The 20,277-nt window shown below is 43.2% G+C and overlaps 3 protein-coding genes across 4 annotated transcripts; 1 reads left to right on the top strand and 2 right to left on the bottom strand.

Annotated features, from left to right (window-relative positions):
- Window positions 1-489: 489 nt before the first annotated feature.
- fam98a (family with sequence similarity 98 member A) lies at window positions 490-5,354 on the bottom strand. The gene is made up of 8 exons (XM_076164731.1): window positions 4,648-5,354; window positions 3,845-3,993; window positions 3,396-3,530; window positions 2,863-3,044; window positions 2,643-2,723; window positions 2,434-2,550; window positions 2,152-2,319; window positions 490-1,872 (listed from the first exon to the last, which is right to left on the bottom strand). Exons 1-8 carry the CDS (start codon window positions 4,683-4,685, stop codon window positions 1,168-1,170), a joined length of 1,575 nt encoding a protein of 524 aa, XP_076020846.1. The 5' UTR covers window positions 4,686-5,354; the 3' UTR covers window positions 490-1,167.
- A 477-nt stretch (window positions 5,355-5,831) lies between these two features.
- yipf4 (Yip1 domain family, member 4) lies at window positions 5,832-9,428 on the bottom strand. The gene is made up of 6 exons (XM_076164742.1): window positions 9,193-9,428; window positions 8,183-8,336; window positions 7,762-7,933; window positions 7,057-7,134; window positions 6,421-6,534; window positions 5,832-6,202 (listed from the first exon to the last, which is right to left on the bottom strand). Exons 1-6 carry the CDS (start codon window positions 9,248-9,250, stop codon window positions 6,065-6,067), a joined length of 714 nt encoding a protein of 237 aa, XP_076020857.1. The 5' UTR covers window positions 9,251-9,428; the 3' UTR covers window positions 5,832-6,064.
- Window positions 9,429-10,347: 919 nt separating this feature from the next.
- Window positions 10,348-15,921, top strand: exo1 (exonuclease 1). 2 transcript variants are annotated; one of them, XM_076165181.1, is made up of 14 exons: window positions 10,348-10,422; window positions 11,042-11,211; window positions 11,303-11,422; window positions 12,184-12,307; window positions 12,439-12,576; window positions 12,693-12,905; window positions 13,008-13,195; window positions 13,386-13,488; window positions 13,578-13,791; window positions 13,984-14,170; window positions 14,487-15,030; window positions 15,163-15,252; window positions 15,410-15,606; window positions 15,714-15,921. In XM_076165181.1, the coding sequence occupies exons 2-14, from the start codon at window positions 11,051-11,053 to the stop codon at window positions 15,811-15,813; spliced, it is 2,379 nt and encodes a 792-aa protein (XP_076021296.1). In that variant the 5' UTR covers window positions 10,348-10,422; window positions 11,042-11,050; the 3' UTR covers window positions 15,814-15,921. The 2 variants fall into 2 exon arrangements, with proteins under 2 accessions (XP_076021296.1, XP_076021303.1); XM_076165188.1 differs by having other exon boundaries at window positions 10,355-10,422; window positions 11,045-11,211.
- The last annotated feature ends 4,356 nt before the right edge of the window (window positions 15,922-20,277 follow it).

The following is a 20,277-nucleotide window of genomic DNA, read 5'->3' as shown; positions in this document are numbered from 1 at the left end:
AGTTTGATAAAGTCAAAACAAAAGCTTCTCTTCGCCTCTCATTGTTACCAATAATTGTTTGAGTCGTGTTAAATATTACCAACCGTATAAGTCGTTATACTTCACGTACTCACTAATGTATATCGTGTAACAGCTGATATAATATTGGTACTGGTATTATTTCACAAAAAGAGCTCACCTTTCCTGATACAGTGTGGACGCTCCAGTCCCTATGGGAGCCAAAAGGTTAAATAATTCACATAAACGACTTAATATCCTTCAAATAATATATAATAAAAATATTCCAATTACTAAGGCTAGACACATTTGAAACAATTATTCATTTTACGGTGGAATTGCTGTCTCCCGAAATGCTAATTGCTCTCAATTGAAGAAAAAATAAATGTATCTGAAATTATTGTCATTGTCTCTTTCAGTGACATGTTTAAACTGTAGATATTTACATCTGAATGTGCTCTCTAACAAAAAATAAATAAAGCTGAAAGTGGCAGTTTTCTCATTTCAGGTTTTATTGCTCATTCACACATCCATGCAAACTTTCCAACATCCATATCTGTATGCACAACCTTCCAAGGAGCAGTGGGATGATGTCTTTTAAATAAGTAACAAAGGAGATATCAGTCAATCCTATCGAAACTAAACTTTCCACATCAGGAAAGAAGCTGATTTCAAGTACTCAAACCCAATAAGAATATACAATGGATTTCATGAACCACGTGCAATTATACAACTCTCTGACGTCATATAAGAAGTGGGCTCATAATCACCGAAATCTCAATACTCTTTTCCAATTTTTCAAAAAATCTCTAACATAATACTAATTAAGTGTGAAACTGAGGTCAAGACAGCAGAGTCCAACTATTCATCCAACCGATCATGGCAGACAGATTTTGTTATAAATGATCAAATTGACACTAACAAGGGTTTGCAAGGGCATAAACAACATATTAGAACTGCTATTTATAGTGTAGCAATAACCCTAAAAAAGGAAATAGTGAGAGTAAACAGTAAACCATGTCACTATTACTAACTTTCAAACATTTAGCCAATATTCAACTTTGCACAAAATGCTTAGAACTGCATGAAAGGCATTTTAGATTCTGTATCAGCTGAAAAATAGTTGATTTTGTGGTTGTGGACTCTGCTGTGATGCCCCACACTGTGTTTTCAACTGCTGTACTGCCTGCCTTGGCCAAAGCCAGCTTGGGTGTAGTGCTGCCCACCTTGTTGGAAGAACTGTTCAAACTGTCCTCCTTGGTTATAATTCTGGCCCCCTCTTCCTCCCCACCCTCCCCCCCCTCCTCTGCCCCCTCTTCCTCGCCCGCCCCGACCTCCACGACCGCCTCCTCTCTCCTGATGCCAGCCGCCATCTTGGTGGTGGTTGTCATGGTATCCGCCGCCACCACCGCCACCACCTCCTCCTCCTCCTCCTCCTCCTCCTCTTTCCCTTTCTCCTCCTCCTCCTCCTCCTCCTCCTCCTCCTCCATGGTAGCCTGGTTCCTGGAAGCCTCCGGCATTGTGACCTCCTCCTCCTCCATACCCTCCTCTACCTCCTCCCCCCTGATGACCACCTGCCTCTTGATAGTGGTTGTAACCACCTCTCCCTCCTCCGCCTCCGTCTGACCAGCCTCCATGCACTTTCCCCCCTCTGCCCCCTCCTCCTCTACCTCCACCTCCTCTCTCATGGCCTCCGCGGCCACCTTGGGAGTAGTGATCGTAGCCCCCCCTTCCACCTCCTCCCCCACCCCCACCCCCACCAAAGTGTCCTCCTTGGGGCGCATCCTGACGCTTCTGCCAGGAGGGCATCTCTGGAGGAGGAGGCTCAATCTCACAGGGTCGGCCTCCCCTGTCCGGCACTCGGCCCATAAGAACCTGAGAAGAGGACAAATAAATATCAAGTAAGACAGATCAAAGTGAAGCTCCCAGGCCAAATGTGACCCTTGTTTTGTCCATTTTCTGATCACAGTATTTCAGCAGGTGTTTATAGAGAACTTCGGTCTTGGCTGTGTCTCACCTAAACCATTCATGTTGGAGCAACTACACTGAATAAGCGCTAAAAAGATTCAGTAAATTTACATGCACTTTCAAAAGAAAGACAGACAAAATAGACTTTAAAAATGTACATTTATACACCACATCACACAAGCTCACCTTATTAATGGCACATGCAGTCTTCTCCCTTATCTTGCCGCTGCTTGTCCGAAGGATCTTGGAGATGTCCTGCCGTGCAGCCAGCAGGTGGGCCACAGAGATTTTGCTTTTGGTGCAGAGGGCAGCTCGCAAAGGTTGGTAAACTTTGGACAACTTCTCAGCTTGATTCTGCGGTGTGGAGAGCAATCAAAAAATCAAGTAAACAAACTTTTTGATCATGAGTCCCTTTGAAGGGCATTATTAATGATATATCTGATCCCTATATCCCCCATTTCCACATACCTTGGCCTTGTCAGACCACCCAAAGGACTGGACTGTCACATCCAGACGTTTCAACAGCATCTTCCTTCTCACGTCGTACTCATTCACAAGTGCTTGGTTGATCGCTTCGATTTTTTCCTGTGGAATTGAGAAAATAATGAAAACATGGACCATATTTATACAAAGTGGGACATTTCACTACATTCACTTTGTCGCCGTGCAGTATTTACCATGTGCACAGGTCCAAGGGGCTTCTTCATCAAGGGTTCTCCTACGTGAGAGGGTGGGACTCGACTCATAGCTTCTTTCAGCTGAGGAGAGCGAACAAAGTGAAATTGGTACAGTTTCAGTATATAAACAGTATATAAAGCAGCGAGAATATTATGCAGGACCAAATTCACGAAAGCACCAACGTGCACACTCTATCACAACACCGTAAGAGTATTTGACCTTCTTCTCAATTCCACTGAAGAACTGGAACATGGCGATGTTGGCAGGAGGCTTGGACATGCCCAGTGCCATGCAGATGCCCTTCGCCTCCAGGAACAAGGGGCTGCCGGAATCCTGATCCTTCTTCAGCGGCTTGTTCACCAGGATCATCCTCGACGCCTCCAACTCAGACACCAGGAAGGCTAACATGAAGATTGGATTCGTTACATTCCAATCCAAAACACGGATACAGGTACAGAGGTACCAAAGGTGATATCCATATTAATAGCTATGGTTTTGGAATGGGATATCCAACAAGCTCATACGGGTGTGATAGCCAGGTGTCCACATACTTTTGGTAAACAACATATCTGGCAGCTACGTGGTAAAAGTAAAACATGTCAAAGTGATTAACGTAGATACTAATTTTAGGTGTCAGTGTGGCTGATTTATACAGTCAGCATACGGCACTAAAATGCCATCATGGAGATTAGTACTAATCTTGGTGTCTGTGGGTTGATCAGTGAAGGAGCTGTATGGTGATGCAAACGTACTGAGGAGCAGCAGACAGTCAGTCCTGTTGAGGAGCCTCTGGGTGACGTCTCCACGGGTGAGTACAGAGTAAGGACAGGCCAGCTCTGACAGCAAGCCACTCATCTCCAGCTGGAAGCCCTCTGAATCGCTGGGACCTGGGACGGGTGGAGGAATAATCAAAGCGGATACGATTGATCACAAGACAGTCTGGGCGAATCTGACACGACAAACTAAACAATACACTGGTTGTGTTTGCAGCAATCAAGCAAACAAACTCAAAATGGATACTGTACTAAAAACTGTACTTTGTAACTGCCACGCTTTACAGCCCTGTGTGCCGAGGTACCTTTGAGCATTGTGCCAATCCCACAGCAGGAGTTGAACTAGCACTACTCTGTCACCTCTCAGCCATTCTTGTGTGTATTTTGGGCTTATTTCGGGGCTAAGATAAAAACACAACACATCTCACAGTTGGTGGCGTGGACGTTCTCCTCCAGCTTGCAGTAGAGGCGCAGCTCTGAGACGACCCAGGCGCAGAGTTTGGTGAACTCTGGTGAAGCCGCTCCACCGCTCACCGCTGAATCAAGGGTCCCTTCTTCCAACAGAGGGCCCTGGTACCTAAGATCAAACACACAAAACACGCATAATCAGACAACAATATTCACAGCACCACATTGAGATTCAATCAATGAATATACGCCAGGACTGCTTAGACTCTCTTATCTGCATAGCCTGGCAGTGCAGATTAGCAACGCAAAGATCAGGTTCCGCTTTGGCTCCTGCAGCTTTGATACCTTGTACCTTCAGCTTTTGTTGACACGTACCAACAGCGATCATCAATCCGGAACAACTACAGCCAGAAAACTGAACGACGGTTCTACTTATCAGCACACACACACATCCACACACACGCTGCAAATCGGAATCCAGACTTTATATCAGCTGACATTTAATTAGCAGCTAATCAACACTTAGTTCGATAACGGGGTGTGTTCGTGCTAAAGACGTGATCCTGATATGAATCCTGGCTGAATAAGATGACAGATTTGTTTTACTTGCATGTTAAGTCACTTTGTATGTCAATAACACTACTACACACAGAAGCATCTATACATGTGTGTGTTTGACAGACAGGCGTCAGGCATTTAGCAGTTCAGCCTAAATCGAGCCACTTGGCTAAAATAGGAAAGATATCCAAGGCTGCTCGTTGGAATTCCACTTTTCCAATACAATATACCCGGATTTACAAATGGACCGAACGCTTCCACTTACCCCAGATCTTCCAGAGAGACGATAATATCATTCTCCATCCCAATAACCTAAACTGTAAAATCACCTAATATGAGATCATCTGTGATTGGCATCAGCCAGCTCATCTGATACACGTTTTACTTCTTCTTCGTGTTTCCTTTTCTTCTTCGGCACCTTAATTCTTGGTTCGCCTCATCGAAGACTTGCAGCAGCGCCCTCACGTGGCGAACAACGTCTCGGTACTTTCAGCATTATACTGTATACCCCAGGGTAGAGTTGTCGTCTAATTATAACTTCGTTTCATTGAAATCTGTCAATCATTTCATAAACGCAAAGTCCTTCCTTGGTAGAGTAATTGTTGTACAAATAACTACATATATGGCAGTTTTGTGAAGACATATGCACTGAACATGGACTGTAGCTGCATAACTTTAATTTCTAGCTTATTAACAATTCAAAAAAGGAGGGAAGTTTTGGAAAATGTTGAAGACAAAGTGTCTGATATGGAAGTACTTCAATAATCGGATTGCAGGTAGTCTATGTTGTGTTGACAGATAACAGAAGCTGTTAAAACTGCCGTCCGAATACAAGTCGAGGAAACATTGTATTCCTTTGTGGTGGCGTGCAGTTATAAAGTCTTTAACCATGTCACCAATTAGAAATGAATGCTTTCAGTCGTGAGTCCTCTGTTGAACTAATAGTTTTGAATACTTACCAGCAGGTTAAACGAGGACTGGCTGAACTAACTTATTGTAATCACTGGCGTAATTACCGTCTTTGCTCTAACTGTATAGGACTCTACAGTGAAAAAAACAAAAAGGCACCACATTTAGTAGACAATAATTTATATGTGATAACTTTTTATGTAACTGACCCAATTGATTTGCTCCTTCAGTCTGAAATCCATAAATTACATGAAATAAACAGCATAAGTGGACATTATAACACATGACAGTGCATAACAATGTAGATTATAATGCTCAACTTTCTTCCTTTCAGGGTGGTGTTGGTGTTGTTACATCAGATAAACATACACACATATTTGGCACCACACTCTTCAATGGGATAGAGAGTAAAAAATGGCCAAAATACAACCCCTTTGATTATTCCCCAGCTTCAACAAACAAGCTCAACCATCTTAGTTTACCGTAAATACAGGACTACAGGTGACTGTGATGGTGAAACACACATTCTGCATACAGAAGTTTAGACTGTAAAAGCATTTGCTCTTTTTATTGACCAAAGACATAGGCACAACACTATATACACTGATATATGCCTAATATCCCAAAACAGTTTAGAATTGGAGATAAAAATAAAAGAAATACACACCTTTAAAAAAATCCTGGTTCTTCAGTTTGACTCCCCCCTTCCTCCCACTCCCCCTTGTGTTCCAAAGTCTCTGTCCATTCAATGTCCAGGGTTCCAACTTGTCCAGTCAGACACCAGTATATAGTGAGAGGAAGTATATATACAAAAGGAAAATGGGATATATGAGGAGAGGCTTCTTCGTTTTGAATTCGTCCCCGACAAGCAGTGAAGCGGCGCTGTAGGCGGCCCAGAAAACTCCAAACAGCTGAAAGAGCAGAACACAGAAAAACAGATTACTACATTTATTTTACTACATTTATATCCCCACACAACTTCTGAGAAAGAAGAAACACAGCAAAACAGGTGGCAGAGAGAGTAATTTATCCATTAATTTGTCCAAACTCATCATCAATTCATCTAACATTCTTTACATGACATGAATGATTGAAAGGTGAAATCATTAAGGTGTGAACTTTGACTCACTTTGATTAGTGTAGCAACCACGTCGAACGCCCCAATCACTAAGAGGAGGGGCGCTATGACGATGAGAGGGAGAAGTGAGTATCCGATCACTCCGAGCACTTGGCCATAGGACACCTGGGTGAGAGAGCACAGACCTATGAGGAAACGTTTGACTATAAGACTATTACACAGTTCACAAACCCTGAGGTGAGGCTAATGTTTTTGGGGCGGCTCCGTTGAAACTGGAACACAAACACAGCTCGATTACTCTGCTTTGTCTTGGCAGGTTTGGTGTGTTTAGTCACCGTCTGCTCTCATCTTCACTTTCATTATGTCCCAAAACAGAAACACAACACAGCTGCTCTTTATGACCCGACCCGCTGCGCCTGTTGTCAGATGACTGATAGTGACTCATGTGTGCTTCCTGTTGCGGCGCAGATCATTTATCACTGACATGGAACAGGAACAGGAACATAAACAGATCACTGAAACTGTCTGTCCCCACTAAAGCACAAGGTGTAGAGAGAGTGTTTGAGAAAAGCTCTACTCTGGGGTTTGAATCCCTCCAGCTTCTTATGAACAGAAGGACAGAATAATTCATTTTCTGTTCCGTCCAGTGGGCAAACAAGATCAGATCGTGATGTTGTATACACTTACTTCACCACCAAGAACACGGGCCAACAAGAAAATTGTTAGCGACCCGAATATCCAGATGGTAACGATCCAAGACACAACCTGGGGAGTTAAAAACAGGTTTACTGTCAACAGAGAAACAACCATTGATACATTTAAAGCAACTTTTTATATCGTTATGTAGACATTGCTGATATTAAATTTCCTCAAATTTAAGAACACAGGGGAAGAACAGATTAGAGAGTCAAGACTGTCTGTCTGAATTTGAGTCTTGTCATAGCACAAAGAGACTCTTGGGAAAGTCTGATTCCAAACTCCAACACTCTGAGGACATTTTCCAATTCTGTATCTCTGACCATTTGGAAATATGAAATGGAAGCTAAGATACAATAGGGCTGGGACAAATGATCAATTTCATCTGTAATTCTCTATAACATAAAGGTCTATGAATTCATTTGATCAATCAAAACAGAAAACCTCTTTCCTCATGAAATCAGCATGTCTAGCCTGTTGTCAAACCGTTTCAGTTACTCATGATATGCTACATTGTAACTGTAGAGAAGTATGTTATTGTCTCATCCCTCTCTATCACTGTAATGGATAATACAACGAACAATCAATTTAACTGCATGATATGATGACACAATGTAAATGCACACAAAGTTTTTACTTTGAGGACTATAATATCATCAATGGACCACTTTTGTGTAATTTGAGTGGAACCCTCACCCTGAACTGTCCGTAGATGGAAATCATTGAGAACAGAAGCACCACAGCCAGGGGACCCCAGAAGTCCGGGTTGTCCCTGACCACCTGCCGGTTGTAACCCAGAGACGGCATCGGCATCAGCACACATCGGATCTTGTAGTAGATGTCCTTCAGGTCGATGTCCAGCTCATCCCTGCTCAGAGAGACAGGATGTCACAATCACAGCAGGAGCTTTGTGATAAAACTGATGTACAACTACTGCAGAATTACACTTGTTGTGTAAGAGGAGAGCTCCACTTAAACAACTACCGTGATTATCTGCAATAACATTAAACACAAGACAAGACACAACATTCATGACAGAAACGTATTACAGGCAGTGGGAGAGAAGTTGGAGATTAAGTATATAAGACCACAAGTGAGTAAGAGCCAGTTGACTCACAGCAGAGGTTTGCTCTCCTCACTGTCCTCCTCCTCCACCTCCAGCAGCCAGCCGTACCCTCTCTGCCTCAGGAAGGTGGTGGCGTACGGGTCTTTCACGCTGTCACTGCCCATATTTAGTTTAACGTCGGGGGTGCTGATGGAGCCGCTGAGCTCTGTAGAGAGAACAGCGTTTTTTACAGAAGGATGTGTCTGAAATACGGCAGTGGATACCAGGTTATACAGGAAAATACAACAGACATACAGATTAACATCATCCTCTAAAATATCTTGAGCATGACACTGTTAGACTGCACCTGATGTGCCAAAATGGAGCTTAACCCACTGCTTATGTTTTCAAATGATAAGCTGCATGCTGTTGTCATGTCATGGTGTTGCCTCTTAACTCTTAAATCAAAAATGTATCACATGACAATCAACTGAAAGAAAGAAGTATATAGTCAAGTGTAGAGATCTGCCTTATTTTATGGTTAAGGTCCAGACCCTTCCATATTACTTGGTGATGGATCTAAGGACTCTGATTTAAGAGACCTTCCTTGACCTCCAGAATGGATATGGGGACATGAAAACCTTCTCAGAGGCACTGTATACTCCTCTGAACAAAGATATTAGAACCATCAACAACATGCTTGGTCTGTGTTTCCCAGAGAAGATAGTTTACTCTTAAGCTGACTCATTTCTACTTATTTCTTACTCTGTATTATATTTCACTAATTTTTTGGGGCCTTAAATTATTAACATCCGGGTTTTAATGGCTTGGGATACATTATACTGCGTTTACTGTCAATAGCATTTAATTAAAGTGAAGTTACGTTATCTTCCCAAAACATTGACACGTATGCTAAATGACAACCTTATAGCCTGAACAAAATACGGTCGTTAGTCAAAACAGCTTAAAAGCAAGTCTATAATGGTATATAAATGAAATGTTAAGTACACTTTGACCAGCTTGCAGGTAAACAGGTGACTTGTTTATCTGTGAGGCCTGCTAGCTCAAACAGCTCCCTTTACCTTCAGCTTCTGTCGACGACACGAACGTGAAATCCCCATTGTTGGGAGAGAACTGCATTGTCGTTGTTGCGTATTTACTGCCACACGCCTCGGGCCGCAGATTGCATTTAAATCAGCAGAAACAAACGGTGGAGCGTTAATAACGGCGTCATTGATCACACATTACAGCATGTTGTTTTCGTGTGTCAAAGCTAAGATGCGGGGAAAGCAGGAAGTGCAGAGGAAGCTGGGAAATGAGACACGTCTTATGCTGCGTTCAAGAGGCCCCGTAAAGCTCGGACATACAAATACCTTTAAAAAATTAAAGCTTTATTTATTTCTTAAATTCTGCAATAGGCTACGATTTTTTTAAATTTTTTATTCGTGTTTTTTAAAACACGAATAAATTATTTAGATATTTGGAGGATTTTTGCATTTTAATTGTGTTTATCAAATGTTTGTTTTGTTTTGTGACTACAGCAAGTGTGTAGTTCATTTCGTCCTATTTTTTTACTGCTATAATGCTCGACTCGAACTCCTTTCTGTACTTCTGGCTGTACAATTTTGATTGAGACATGTTGGTTGATGTAAGTTATGTTCAAGATCAAGCAATCGTGACCAACTATATTCATTGGGTTTAACTGTGGTTGTTGAACTATTTAAAGTTATCAAGTAAATTTAGCAAACAAGCCATCAGAGAAATACTTATGTCTTTAAATGAAATGTTGAAATCGTTGAATTAATTTTGTTAAATCGTGACTTCTTAACCAAACAATTGTACTCTGAACTGAATGTGGTTAAATTATTTTACCCCCAAAAAATCAATGCGAATGGAGCGATTGGAGCGTGGGATTCGACATCAAGAATGTGATTTGTCAACCGCTAGCACGTGATGTCAAAAAGTCGAAATGTTGTTTGCGCGAATATATAGTTGTAAGTCAAGTTATATAAGTCTAGGCTACAAAACATTTTCAATTAAACAATAGTCTTGGCCTAAGAATATATAAACTCTATAACTTCGGAAGGTTGTTCACTTCCGGGGAGGGCCTACTTCTTCCGCCACGGCAATAGACTTCTGGACTGCCAACTAATCGGACGCCTCTATGAAATCCTTTACCCCCGCCTCTTAAACCATCTAACCAATAGCAGCAGCTCTGGTCGAACTCTGTATTTTGCCGCTAAAACCAAACTCCTTTCAGCTTTATCCAGCCAAACTGTTCCGTATGTGTGGATTAAAAGTACACAAACAAGGTGAGTTTTAATTCTGCAACCATAAAGGTTAACGCACAATTTTTCTTTAGGATTTGTGCATTTCTTTGTTGTGTTTGTGTTCCTCTTTCTAACACACAGCCGTCTACTCTTCGAACAAACTGTCGAAATGAAACGACTATGCGCTAGTATGGTACATTTAGCTGCCATTCAACGTTTAACAGGCATAATATTTACATGAAGAAACGATTGTCGCCTTCACGGTCAACAGAAATACACAGGACGCGTAACATGACTCTGCACCTTTGTGTTGTGTAGTATTGAAATAAGCACACGTATGTCCCAAGCATTAATCGTATCTTACTCATAAATCACGTGTGTTGATTAAAGTTAACTGGTCACACAAGCTCACCTCACATGCAAATCAAGTTTTGATTGATTTGATGAGCCTCATTTGTCTATGTGTTAACATATGAACATGAAAGGATGGGTTTGTTTCTTTAAAAGGACGTGTAGTGCAGTACCATTAACACATTTAAGTTTATTTGAAATTCAATTAAGATAGAAATTTGGATCTGAAAAAGAGCTGACATATGTGTTGATCAACTGTATTGAAGATATGAGTTGTTGTGATCAATATTTTCTTTTTTTTCTTTGATAGCAGCCAAAAATGGGAATCACTGGATTGCTGCAGTTCATCAAAGATGCATCAGAACCCATCAGTGTGAAAAAGTACAAAGGACAGACTGTTGCCGTGGATACATACTGTTGGCTGCATAAAGGAGCATTTTCATGTGCTGAGAAACTCGCCAAAGGAGAACCAACCGACCAGTGAGCATTTTTAAATGACTGTCCAGAGAAATTAGTTGTGCAAATTGAAGGTCCAGGAATGATAATGCTGTTTTCATTTGGCCAATCGCAGGTATGTCTCCTACTGCATGAAATTTGTGGACATGCTGCTGACCTTTAACGTGAAGCCCGTCCTGGTGTTTGATGGACGCAATCTGCCGTCTAAACGAGAGGTGGAGAAATCTCGCAGAGAGTGAGTATCCTCACAGGGCCGGCTGCCGGAGTGTTTATGTTTGTGTGTGCAGAGCATTTACATACCTGGAGAGCGTATCTTAGTCTGAAACATCAAACACCCCAGAAGAATGGAAATCTACACTAATATAATATTCTTACTGTTGTTTATGCACTTTTGTGTTGTAATTAATTTTGTGTATCTATGATTGTATTACAATTTGGAACAGTTGATGTAGATTAATTTAAATAATACAGTTTAGGCTTTTAGAATTGATTTTGACATCTGGCCCATAATGCGAAATGATTATGAGCACCACATATGTTGCCGTGTGTTGTCTCTGCAAAGTGCTAAGGGATTTGCGCCAAACAACAATAAACCAGTGTCTCTGGCACCGGGCGCCGTGCTGCAACAACACTCGGTTCATTTGAAGGACCACATTCCGAAACGGCGACATGGCAACATTGTTTGTTTGCAGTGAGGAATGTACAGACACGCACACAAGACAGACCGGAGCTTCACAGACGCGCCATGAAGTTTGCTGCTTTAAAAAATGACGCCCCACCCAAAGTCCTCTTGAGTGTCAAATATTTTCATCACGCCTCAGTTTCGGTCAGCTTGTAATGACCTAGAATGGGATTGTAAGCAGTTACAGCTGAATTACTGCTTACATCCCATTCCAAGTGGGGATATACTGACACATAGTCTGTTTCTCCAGTGGAGAAAATTTAAAAGAAGGATGATTTGTTTATTTACTGATGTGAATTGAATGTACCTTCCAGACGCAGAGAAACCAACCTTCAGAAGGGCAAACAGCTGCTGCGGGAGGGAAAACTCTCCGAGGCAAGAGAATGTTTTACCCGCTGTGTTAACATCACCCCGTCCATGGCTCATAACCTGATCAAGGTTAGGAAAGCTTTCTGACGGGACAAAACTTCTGAATATGTTAAATGTGTTGTTTTATGCTTTATGCTAATTTTGCTGCGATGTTGCATTTTATTGTGTTGAGCTATAATCAGACCCCTTTCTTTACCCAGACTGCGAGGTCCAGAGGTGTGGACTGTGTTGTGGCTCCATACGAGGCCGACGCACAACTAGCTTTCCTCAGTAAATCCGGCCTCGTCCAGGCTGTCGTCACAGAGGACTCAGACCTGCTGGCATTCGGGTGTAAAAAGGTATATTTAAAGTATAAACGATTACCTCGGCGCTGGTCTCCCAGAAGGGTAGTTTTTTTAATTTTGAGCCAAGACTGCCTGCAAATCATTGACCTCAACGTCTCAATCCCATACAGGTGATCCTCAAGATGGACAAGCAGGGAAACGGCCTGGAAATCGATCAGAGCCACCTGGGCCGCTGTCGCTCTCTGGGGAATGTTTTCACAGAGGAGAAGTTTCGCTACATGTGCATCCTCTCCGGCTGTGACTATCTGGCCTCGCTGCACGGCATCGGCCTGGGAAAGGCCTGTAAGCTGCTGAGGTTAGCCAAAGACCCCGATATCCTCAAGGTGAGACCAAGGGGGGTTAAACTGTCATCAGTCAATCCCCGGAGAACAACAACCAATCATTGAGGATGAGATAATAAAAAACTAAATGTGTTTGTCTTTCAGGTGATCAGAAAGATGGGCCAGTATCTGAAGATGAATCTGGTCATCCCAGATGAATACATCGACGGCTTCGTTAAAGCCAACAACACCTTCCTCTACCAGCTCGTCTTCGATCCCGTCAGGAGGAAAGTTGTTCCCCTCAACCCGTATCCAGAGCACATTGACCCAGCCACCCTCGGCTACGCTGGACAGTATCCTTGTGTCTTGCAGCCTGTGAATCCCTGTATGAATCGGGAAGAAAGGGACTTTTGTAGTACTTTAACAAGACTGAGGTTTAACATTATTTGTGCAATTTATTTGCAGCTGCATTGATACTTTATGTGACATTGTAGTACAGGTTCCACCTCTTGCACTGTATGCTACCCTTAATGCTGAAACAAGTAATGTAGGAGATGACAAAGGCTTGCAGATGGCCTTGGGTAACCTGGACATCAATACTATGGAGAGGATAGACAACTTCAGCCCCGACAAACCCTTCACTCAGGTATTGCATCAGGATTTGATCATTACAGTCAGCTGGATAAACTTTCTGATGGATAGAATGAAACGTGTCATTTGCAAACGTCTCTACAGGCGACTAAACCACGCAGCCAAAGCTGGAAACACTCCCCGGCCTCAGCTGAGCCCAGTATCTGGAGCGGAAGCTTCAAGCCAAACTCTGCCGCCCCGCCCCAGCCTGCCGCCTCCCCGAGCCGGCCTCCCTCCACCAGGGGGAAGGAGAGAGTTGTCAGCCTGGACGGTCTCAAGCTTCCCAGCAGAGAGCTGCAAGTAAAAAGGCAAAGAGAAGGTGAGGCTGCCGACATGTTGTGCTTCGACATTAAAGTAACTTAGATGTTGGGAGAGGCTGTTAAAGACTTCTGCCTTTAAACATGATATAAAACTCATAATGACAATACAAAATCTGTCCTGTTTATGCATCACAGTATCATGCCCATATTGCTTTGCCCCTGGACTGTAGCCTTTGGTTCTCCTCCCATAGACTCCTCTATGTCAGACCAGGAGGTGCTGCAGCAGTACTCCTCCTCCTCGCAGAAGCGCTCCAGGTCGGACATGCAGCCGGACACGCCGGCCGTTGCTGCTCGGGCTCGTCCGCTCAACCGCTTCGCCACCCTGCTGCAGAAGAGGAACCAGGACGCTGGAGAAGATGGCCAGGCAACATGCAGCAGGTGAAAACACGTGGATAACAGCACAGCTCATGTTCGTGTAGATTGAAAGAAGTGAATGTTGTAAATAATGCAATGGAAACATGGGAAATTGTGTTTGGCCCAATGTTAGAAACTCTTAAAATGTGTTAATTTCCTTAAGTGTAATATTGCCGTAATTAGTTCTGCACTTGGTCAAGCTAAGGAACACAAAATAAGAAATTTGCAACTTCATTACTTGGCACAATAACTGGGATTGTCATGATTCTGATCATTCAGCTGCAGCAGTAACATACCATACCGCCTCTATTGGTCCTCATGTTGTGTCCTACTGTTTCAGGTTCTTTGGCGGTTCCAGCCCAGCAGCCGGTCTGAGCACTAAAGTGTTGGCCCAGGAGGATTCATCCCAGCAGTGCAAAACTGAGAGTCACACTCCCGACAAGTCCCAGACCAGTGAGAGCGATGGTCCCGAGGTCCCCTCCGTGGAGACCCCCAGCCCCCCTCCATCAGCCAGCACCACGTCCCCGTCTACAGCCAGTCCCCTTGGCCGCAGGTTGTTTCGCTTGTCTCCCTCCGCGGAACGGTCAGTGACCCCAAAGTCGACCTCGGGCCTGTCTGCGCTGCAGCAGTTTCAGTATAAAAGAGAGAGTTTCCCCCTGTGTGCCACGACGGCGAGATCCCCCCAGACCGAGGCCCCACCGCGCCTGTCCTCCGTTGACGGTAAGTCTGAGGACAAGGATGACCTTCCTGACTCCCCTCCCTCGCAGGATAGCGCCTACTTCTCCCAGTCTCAGCCCAGCATCACTTCCTGCCACAAGGAGGAAGCCCCCACTCACAGCCTCACTTCCACTGCAACACCTGCCTACCAAGAGGAAGATGCAAATGTACGATAAGAGAAATCCTCACTGCCTTATTAAAAACCTCTTGTGGGTTTGAGGACATATTTCAGTAGCACGTCTGCGGTTTTTGTATTTTTTTGTGTGATTTATCTTCTTTCCTGTTATTCGCCTCTGCAGGACATGAACTCGAGCAATGACTCTGAGGAACAACAGAGTCCCGCACACTCGGCTGAAGCACAAAGGAGATCCAGTGTAATGAGGCCAAAGGTGCGTTTGTGTCACATTAACTTTCAGGCAGCAGTCTGGTCTGATGCAGGGGTCCCAGAAGACCACCAAGAAGCCCAGAACAGCTGCACAACAGTTTTGCCTTCTTGTTTGTTTTTCCTTTTTAACGTCTCTCTCTCTCTCCCTCGCCGCTCTCCAGGTCGCCGGTCTGCCGAGGCTGAAGCCCAGCAGCCTGGGTCAGACAGCAAAGACGCGAGCGTTGGCCCCTGCCAGGGCCAGTGGACTCCGAAAGAAGCCTCAGGGTCCGGGGAAGAGAACGGCGCCGCACAACAACGAAAACAACCCTGGCGTCCAGGCCACCATCAGCAACCTCTGGAAGAACTTTAGCTTCAAAAAGTAAGAGGACAACACTGCACATGATGATTTATAAATCATATCGACATATAGAGATGAATAGATAGAATAGATATGAATCGTTACATTTGTTGTGACGTGTTTTTCAGAGACACTCAGAAGATTACTAAAGAACCAATGTCTCCAGTCCAAGACAACATACCTGAGACGGACATGGACATTAATCACCAGCTTCTGATAGATGGTTGATGCTGAACATTCAGAGTACTTAACAGTAACATACCGTGTATGTTAATGATATCTTGTAAGGTAGTATTTCTTCTTACTTTTAGTGTAAATAAAGCAATTGTTTTACAATACAAGCAGAAACTATCTGTGATTTCTATTTGTTTTCTCATGTGAGTCTTATAGCAAAATGGAGGCCGGGTGAAGCAGGATTGCGAAATAGCTGTTGACTGTAAAACAAGGATGCTTCAGCGAGGCTGTAAAGGAATGTGTCACATAGTAAGATGGCTGAAAGATGGCATACTTAAGCGTTTACTGAAAATGTCCGGCAAGCTTGCAAAACAGGAATGTGGTGATGTTGGCTTCCTAACGTCATAACAGTGCCTAACATTGTTTTACTTTAACTGAAACAGAGGCCTTTCGATGCGTTTGTTCACCTGGATCACATAGAACCCCGGCGACCACACACTGTATAACAAACACTGTATTGTAGTAAAGATGGTACTGGTGAATCCAACCTAAACTAAAGTTAGATTTAGTGTGTGTGTGTGTGTGTGTGTGTGTGTGTGTGTGTGTGTGTGTGTGTGTGTGTGTGTGTGTGTGTGTGTGTGTGTGTGTGTGTGTGTGTGTGTGTGTGTGTGTGTGTGTGTGTGTGTGTGTGTGTGTGTGTGTGTGTGTGTGTGTGTCAGAGAGGGGGAGTTAATGAGAGTTGATGTTAACTGAATATGAGCCATAATTACGATGTCACTCGCGACGGAGTGGGGTGTCGGAGGATGATACATTTGTACGGACTGAATTTTATTGCATTAGTCATTCCTCGGTTTGGCTGTGAGGGACAATACCTGAGCTGATCTAGATACCGGGCATGCTTCAGTGTCTTCTCAACCAGTCTCGTATGTTGCACAAGGGGCCGTGGCCTCACCGAATGGCTGCAGCCCTGACTTGTGTTTATTCATCTGTACAAGCTGAACAACAAACGTCTTATCTACTGCCTTCTTTTATCTAAAATGAGTGAAGACCCTAGTGAAATAATTTGGATGAATCGCACATACATTTCTACAGATTTATTCAAGAGGAGCTGGAACTCAAACATGAGCATGAGTCACAATGACAGTTGGTAAGGAAGGAAACGGCCATTGTTGCAAGTAGTGTTTCAGTGGCTAATCAGTGCACACGGTTCTGTCATCTTTGGAAGAGACGGGGGAGAATTTGTACATGTATCGCAGGGGTGAAGTAAGATGAGAAGTTGGGGGGTTAATGTGTCTATTCCAGAAGCTTGAGCGCTGCGACGGCATTAAGAATGCAGTCTCACTGCATTCCCACACGACGCAGGTAGAAACTGTATCGAGACTTTGCTCGCTTGACGATCCCATGAGGCCAATCTTAACGCTATCGTAAACAACTCCATGCATCCGTGAGTTTACAGTTTACATCCATCAGCTTTCACACGAGATATGACCAGATGATGGATCGATGTGCGTTATGTGAGCCTTTTCCTCAGCCCAAACTAAGATGACTCATAAGAGGATGTCGAAAAGGGAAATGGTTTCTGTAGCTGACAAGCTTAAGCAGAAACAAGTCAATCTCAAAAAAGGAAGGCATTTCTAAGGAACTCTGACAATCACATTCAGTTATTATGTACATCACTAACATACAGTATAATGCCAGTTGGGCACACTGCATGAAGAATTGGAACCTTTGTCAATAGATGATCCCAGTCATAACGTGGTACATCACCTCCTTTGTCACCTTGCTGTGACAAAACGTAATAAAACATTTGATTACAAAAATGGTCAATATTCGTTGTCTGGCCCTTTGGTAGAAATACATGACATTTTCTTCCTTCTCCCTCGTGTTTATTGAAGCTTAACACCTATTTACGACAGTCAGGGGATGTGTGGTATGTTTGAGACCATAAATCTATCATCACACACACAACTGGTATTTAAAATGAAGCAGTGCAAATGAAGAAATATTAATGATCACAGTTTATTGCCTTTACAACTGATTCTTGTGGATCCTCAAAGCATTTATTTACATGCACTCCACATTTGAATTGCCTGTAATGCCAGTATAGGGATTGCGTAAGAGAGAAGTATGAGGGAAGGAACATTTAGGTACATTTGCATATCCAATCAAATTGATTTACAGTCATCATATCTAGCTTGGTGAGTTGAGACGAAGGATGTTTGGAAAAAAAATATCTTAATTGCCTTAATTGGAGTACAATTAAAGTTTCAGCAGGGATGTAAACATTGTGAGGTTGAACCAGCAACAAGGTCGTACACCTGCATGTTCTGCATTTTCTACACTTAATACAAGTGAAGAAGCCACAGGTTCAGTTTAGCAGCATTTGCAACATTCTTCTTCTCTGAGACGTCAACCAACAAACGAATTGTTGTATTTTGCACGGTTGGGACAAGGTGCATTTCCATCTCTGGGTCAAGTAATTCACCTTCGTCACAGCTACATAAACCCACTGGATCACCTTGTTCGCTCCCGTGACAGATTTGTTTCTGGTTGCAGGAAAGATTGCGGAGGTGTTAGAACCCCGATTGACATCCACACCACAAGTGTCACTAGCTGTCACCTTTCAGACTTTTGATTTAGTTCTTCAGTGTAGAGCTCCAGCTCACTTTCTTCCACATGCTCCACATTCCTCTTCTCACTATGGGTACCACTTAGCAGATAACGCAGCTTTGCAATAACCGGTATGACAATTCCTTTGCTTTTGCCTATGGACTAAGACACACATGCAGAAATATTCATAGCCCCCACCCCCTCGTAAGACCTAACAGGAGGCCATGGTTGCTGCATTCTCCGTTGTTAGGTATTTTGCTTTGAAGTGAGAAGCAGGACAGGTATGAGGGGAATGCTGCTCGGTTGCAGGACAACAAACCCCTCTGCTGCAATCCAGGCAATACAGTTTGCATAGATGACTGATGGCTCCATGATGTGTGTAATGTGTCCGGCTGAGCCCTGTAACAGGAGGTCTGTGTGTGTGTTTATGTGTGCGTCTTTGTTTTACAGAGCCTGGCTTACTTGACACGGTTTCACAGGTATTCATTAAAAGACACAAGTTTAGACCTGAAATGGAGGCAGCAAAAGAAACATGAATCTAGGAGGCATTTTTTTCTTTTTCTTTCTTTGTTTCTGTCTTTCTTGATTCCAGCAGAAGCAGCTGCCTGCAGGGGGAAAAATCATTTGGACTTTACTTCTTGACGTGTATGAACAAATCATGTCGTTATGTTTTCAGTTGTGTTTGTCCGTCTGTCAGCAGGATATCTCAAAACATAACAGACAGATTTCAATGGAACTTGGGGGGCAGGTTGGACACAATCCACAGAAGAACCCATTCAGTTTTGGTACTGGTCGGCCTTATGGGGGCGCTGCAATAATCACTTTTACCTTTTGCTCTACAGCTTTTGAACTGTAACACACAGAATCAAAATCCATTTTGTTTTTTTTGGGTCAATTGTCAGAAAATTTTACTTTTAGAATGTCTAGATCAAGCAGAACAAAAGTTGTACCTTTTATTTGACATTTCACACTGATTTGCAGCAATTTACTGCTAAAGTTGAGTGGGCGCGGCTCACTCTTCATCAAATGCTGTGCCTTGTGAATGAATTAGGTCTGATGCAACCAAACCTGGTGGAAATGCATTCACTACTGACCATCAAAGTTGTGAAAGTGGCATTTGTTTCTGTAAAGTAACCAAATCCATAGTGCCTTTATCCCACACTGAACTGTATCAAGATTGGAAAGCTCCATGAAGGAAAACGTTGCCCACCAGCTGAGAAGGTCAACCAGAGTGTTGTACCATTTTGGAAAGTGTCAGTAGCTGTCGTTTCAGAATGTAAGACATACGTGTTTCATGCAAAGTCTGTCAGGAAGATTCCACATTCATCAGAATAGATCAATGGTTGCTGATTGAGGTGTTATTAACAGTTTTGACCAGATAGAGTTACATCTTTCCATTTCTGCTGTGTGAGTCTGGTGATTGACTGACTCTATGGTTCAGGTGGGAGCCAACAGTGGTCATGTTTTGCCTCTGATGTGTTATTTTTCCCCCCCACCCATATTCCAACAAGAAAGTGGGTGGCCTAGATGTCTGCCGCCAATATGGAAGAACCAACACCTACATACCAAAAGTGATTAAATCCTAAAACTACTCCTTTATACAAGTAGGGTTATGTAGAAGTCATATTCGCAGACAACCAAGAGAGAAGTATCTTGATCATTCATCATCTGAGATCTCTTAACTACAGGAATTTGGTGTCACATTGATGCATTCCTCCCATTTTGACTAATGTGTTTTGCCTGAGGGTCTGTTGGGGGTGAGAGACAGAAACTCCAATTCATATGCATTCACCTGTCAGAGTGGTTGTGGTCATACACATGCAAACAAGCTCTTTAAGCTCTAAGCATCCTGCTCCAAACTGGCAGGACAAGATGATAAAGGAGAGCTTAGTAAAATCATCAAAGAAT

This window comes from Genypterus blacodes, unplaced genomic scaffold (assembly GCF_046128005.1).
Source record: "Genypterus blacodes isolate CSIRO-AG114 ecotype Tasmania unplaced genomic scaffold, CSIRO-AGI_Gbla_v1 ptg000012l_1, whole genome shotgun sequence".
Classification (NCBI taxonomy): domain Eukaryota; kingdom Metazoa; phylum Chordata; class Actinopteri; order Ophidiiformes; family Ophidiidae; genus Genypterus; species Genypterus blacodes.
Note: the sequence above shows the minus strand (reverse complement) of the source record. Positions and strands in the feature narration are given on the sequence as shown.

Bases quoted from the DNA above. Each gene is read 5' to 3' on its own strand.
- fam98a (XM_076164731.1), bottom strand. From the start codon at position 4,685: ATGGAGAATGATATTATCGTCTCTCTGGAAGATCTGGG. The intron at 3,045-3,395 runs GTACGTTTGCAT...TCTTCATGTTAG, and splicing joins TGACTGTCTGCTGCTCCTCA to CCTTCCTGGTGTCTGAGTTG. The intron at 2,551-2,642 runs GTAAATACTGCA...TCAATTCCACAG, and splicing joins CCCTTGGACCTGTGCACATG to GAAAAAATCGAAGCGATCAA.
- yipf4 (XM_076164742.1), bottom strand. From the start codon at position 9,250: ATGCAGTTCTCTCCCAACAATGGGGATTTCACGTTCGTGTCGTCGACA. The intron at 8,337-9,192 runs GTAAAGGGAGCT...TTCTCTCTACAG, and splicing joins GTCGTCGACAGAAGCTGAAG to AGCTCAGCGGCTCCATCAGC. The intron at 7,934-8,182 runs GTGAGTCAACTG...CTCTCTGAGCAG, and splicing joins GAGGAGAGCAAACCTCTGCT to GGATGAGCTGGACATCGACC.
- exo1 (XM_076165181.1), top strand. From the start codon at position 11,051: ATGGGAATCACTGGATTGCTGCAGTTCATCAAAGATGCATCAGAACCC. The intron at 12,577-12,692 runs GTATATTTAAAG...AATCCCATACAG, and splicing joins TGGCATTCGGGTGTAAAAAG to GTGATCCTCAAGATGGACAA. The intron at 12,906-13,007 runs GTGAGACCAAGG...TTTGTCTTTCAG, and splicing joins AAGACCCCGATATCCTCAAG to GTGATCAGAAAGATGGGCCA.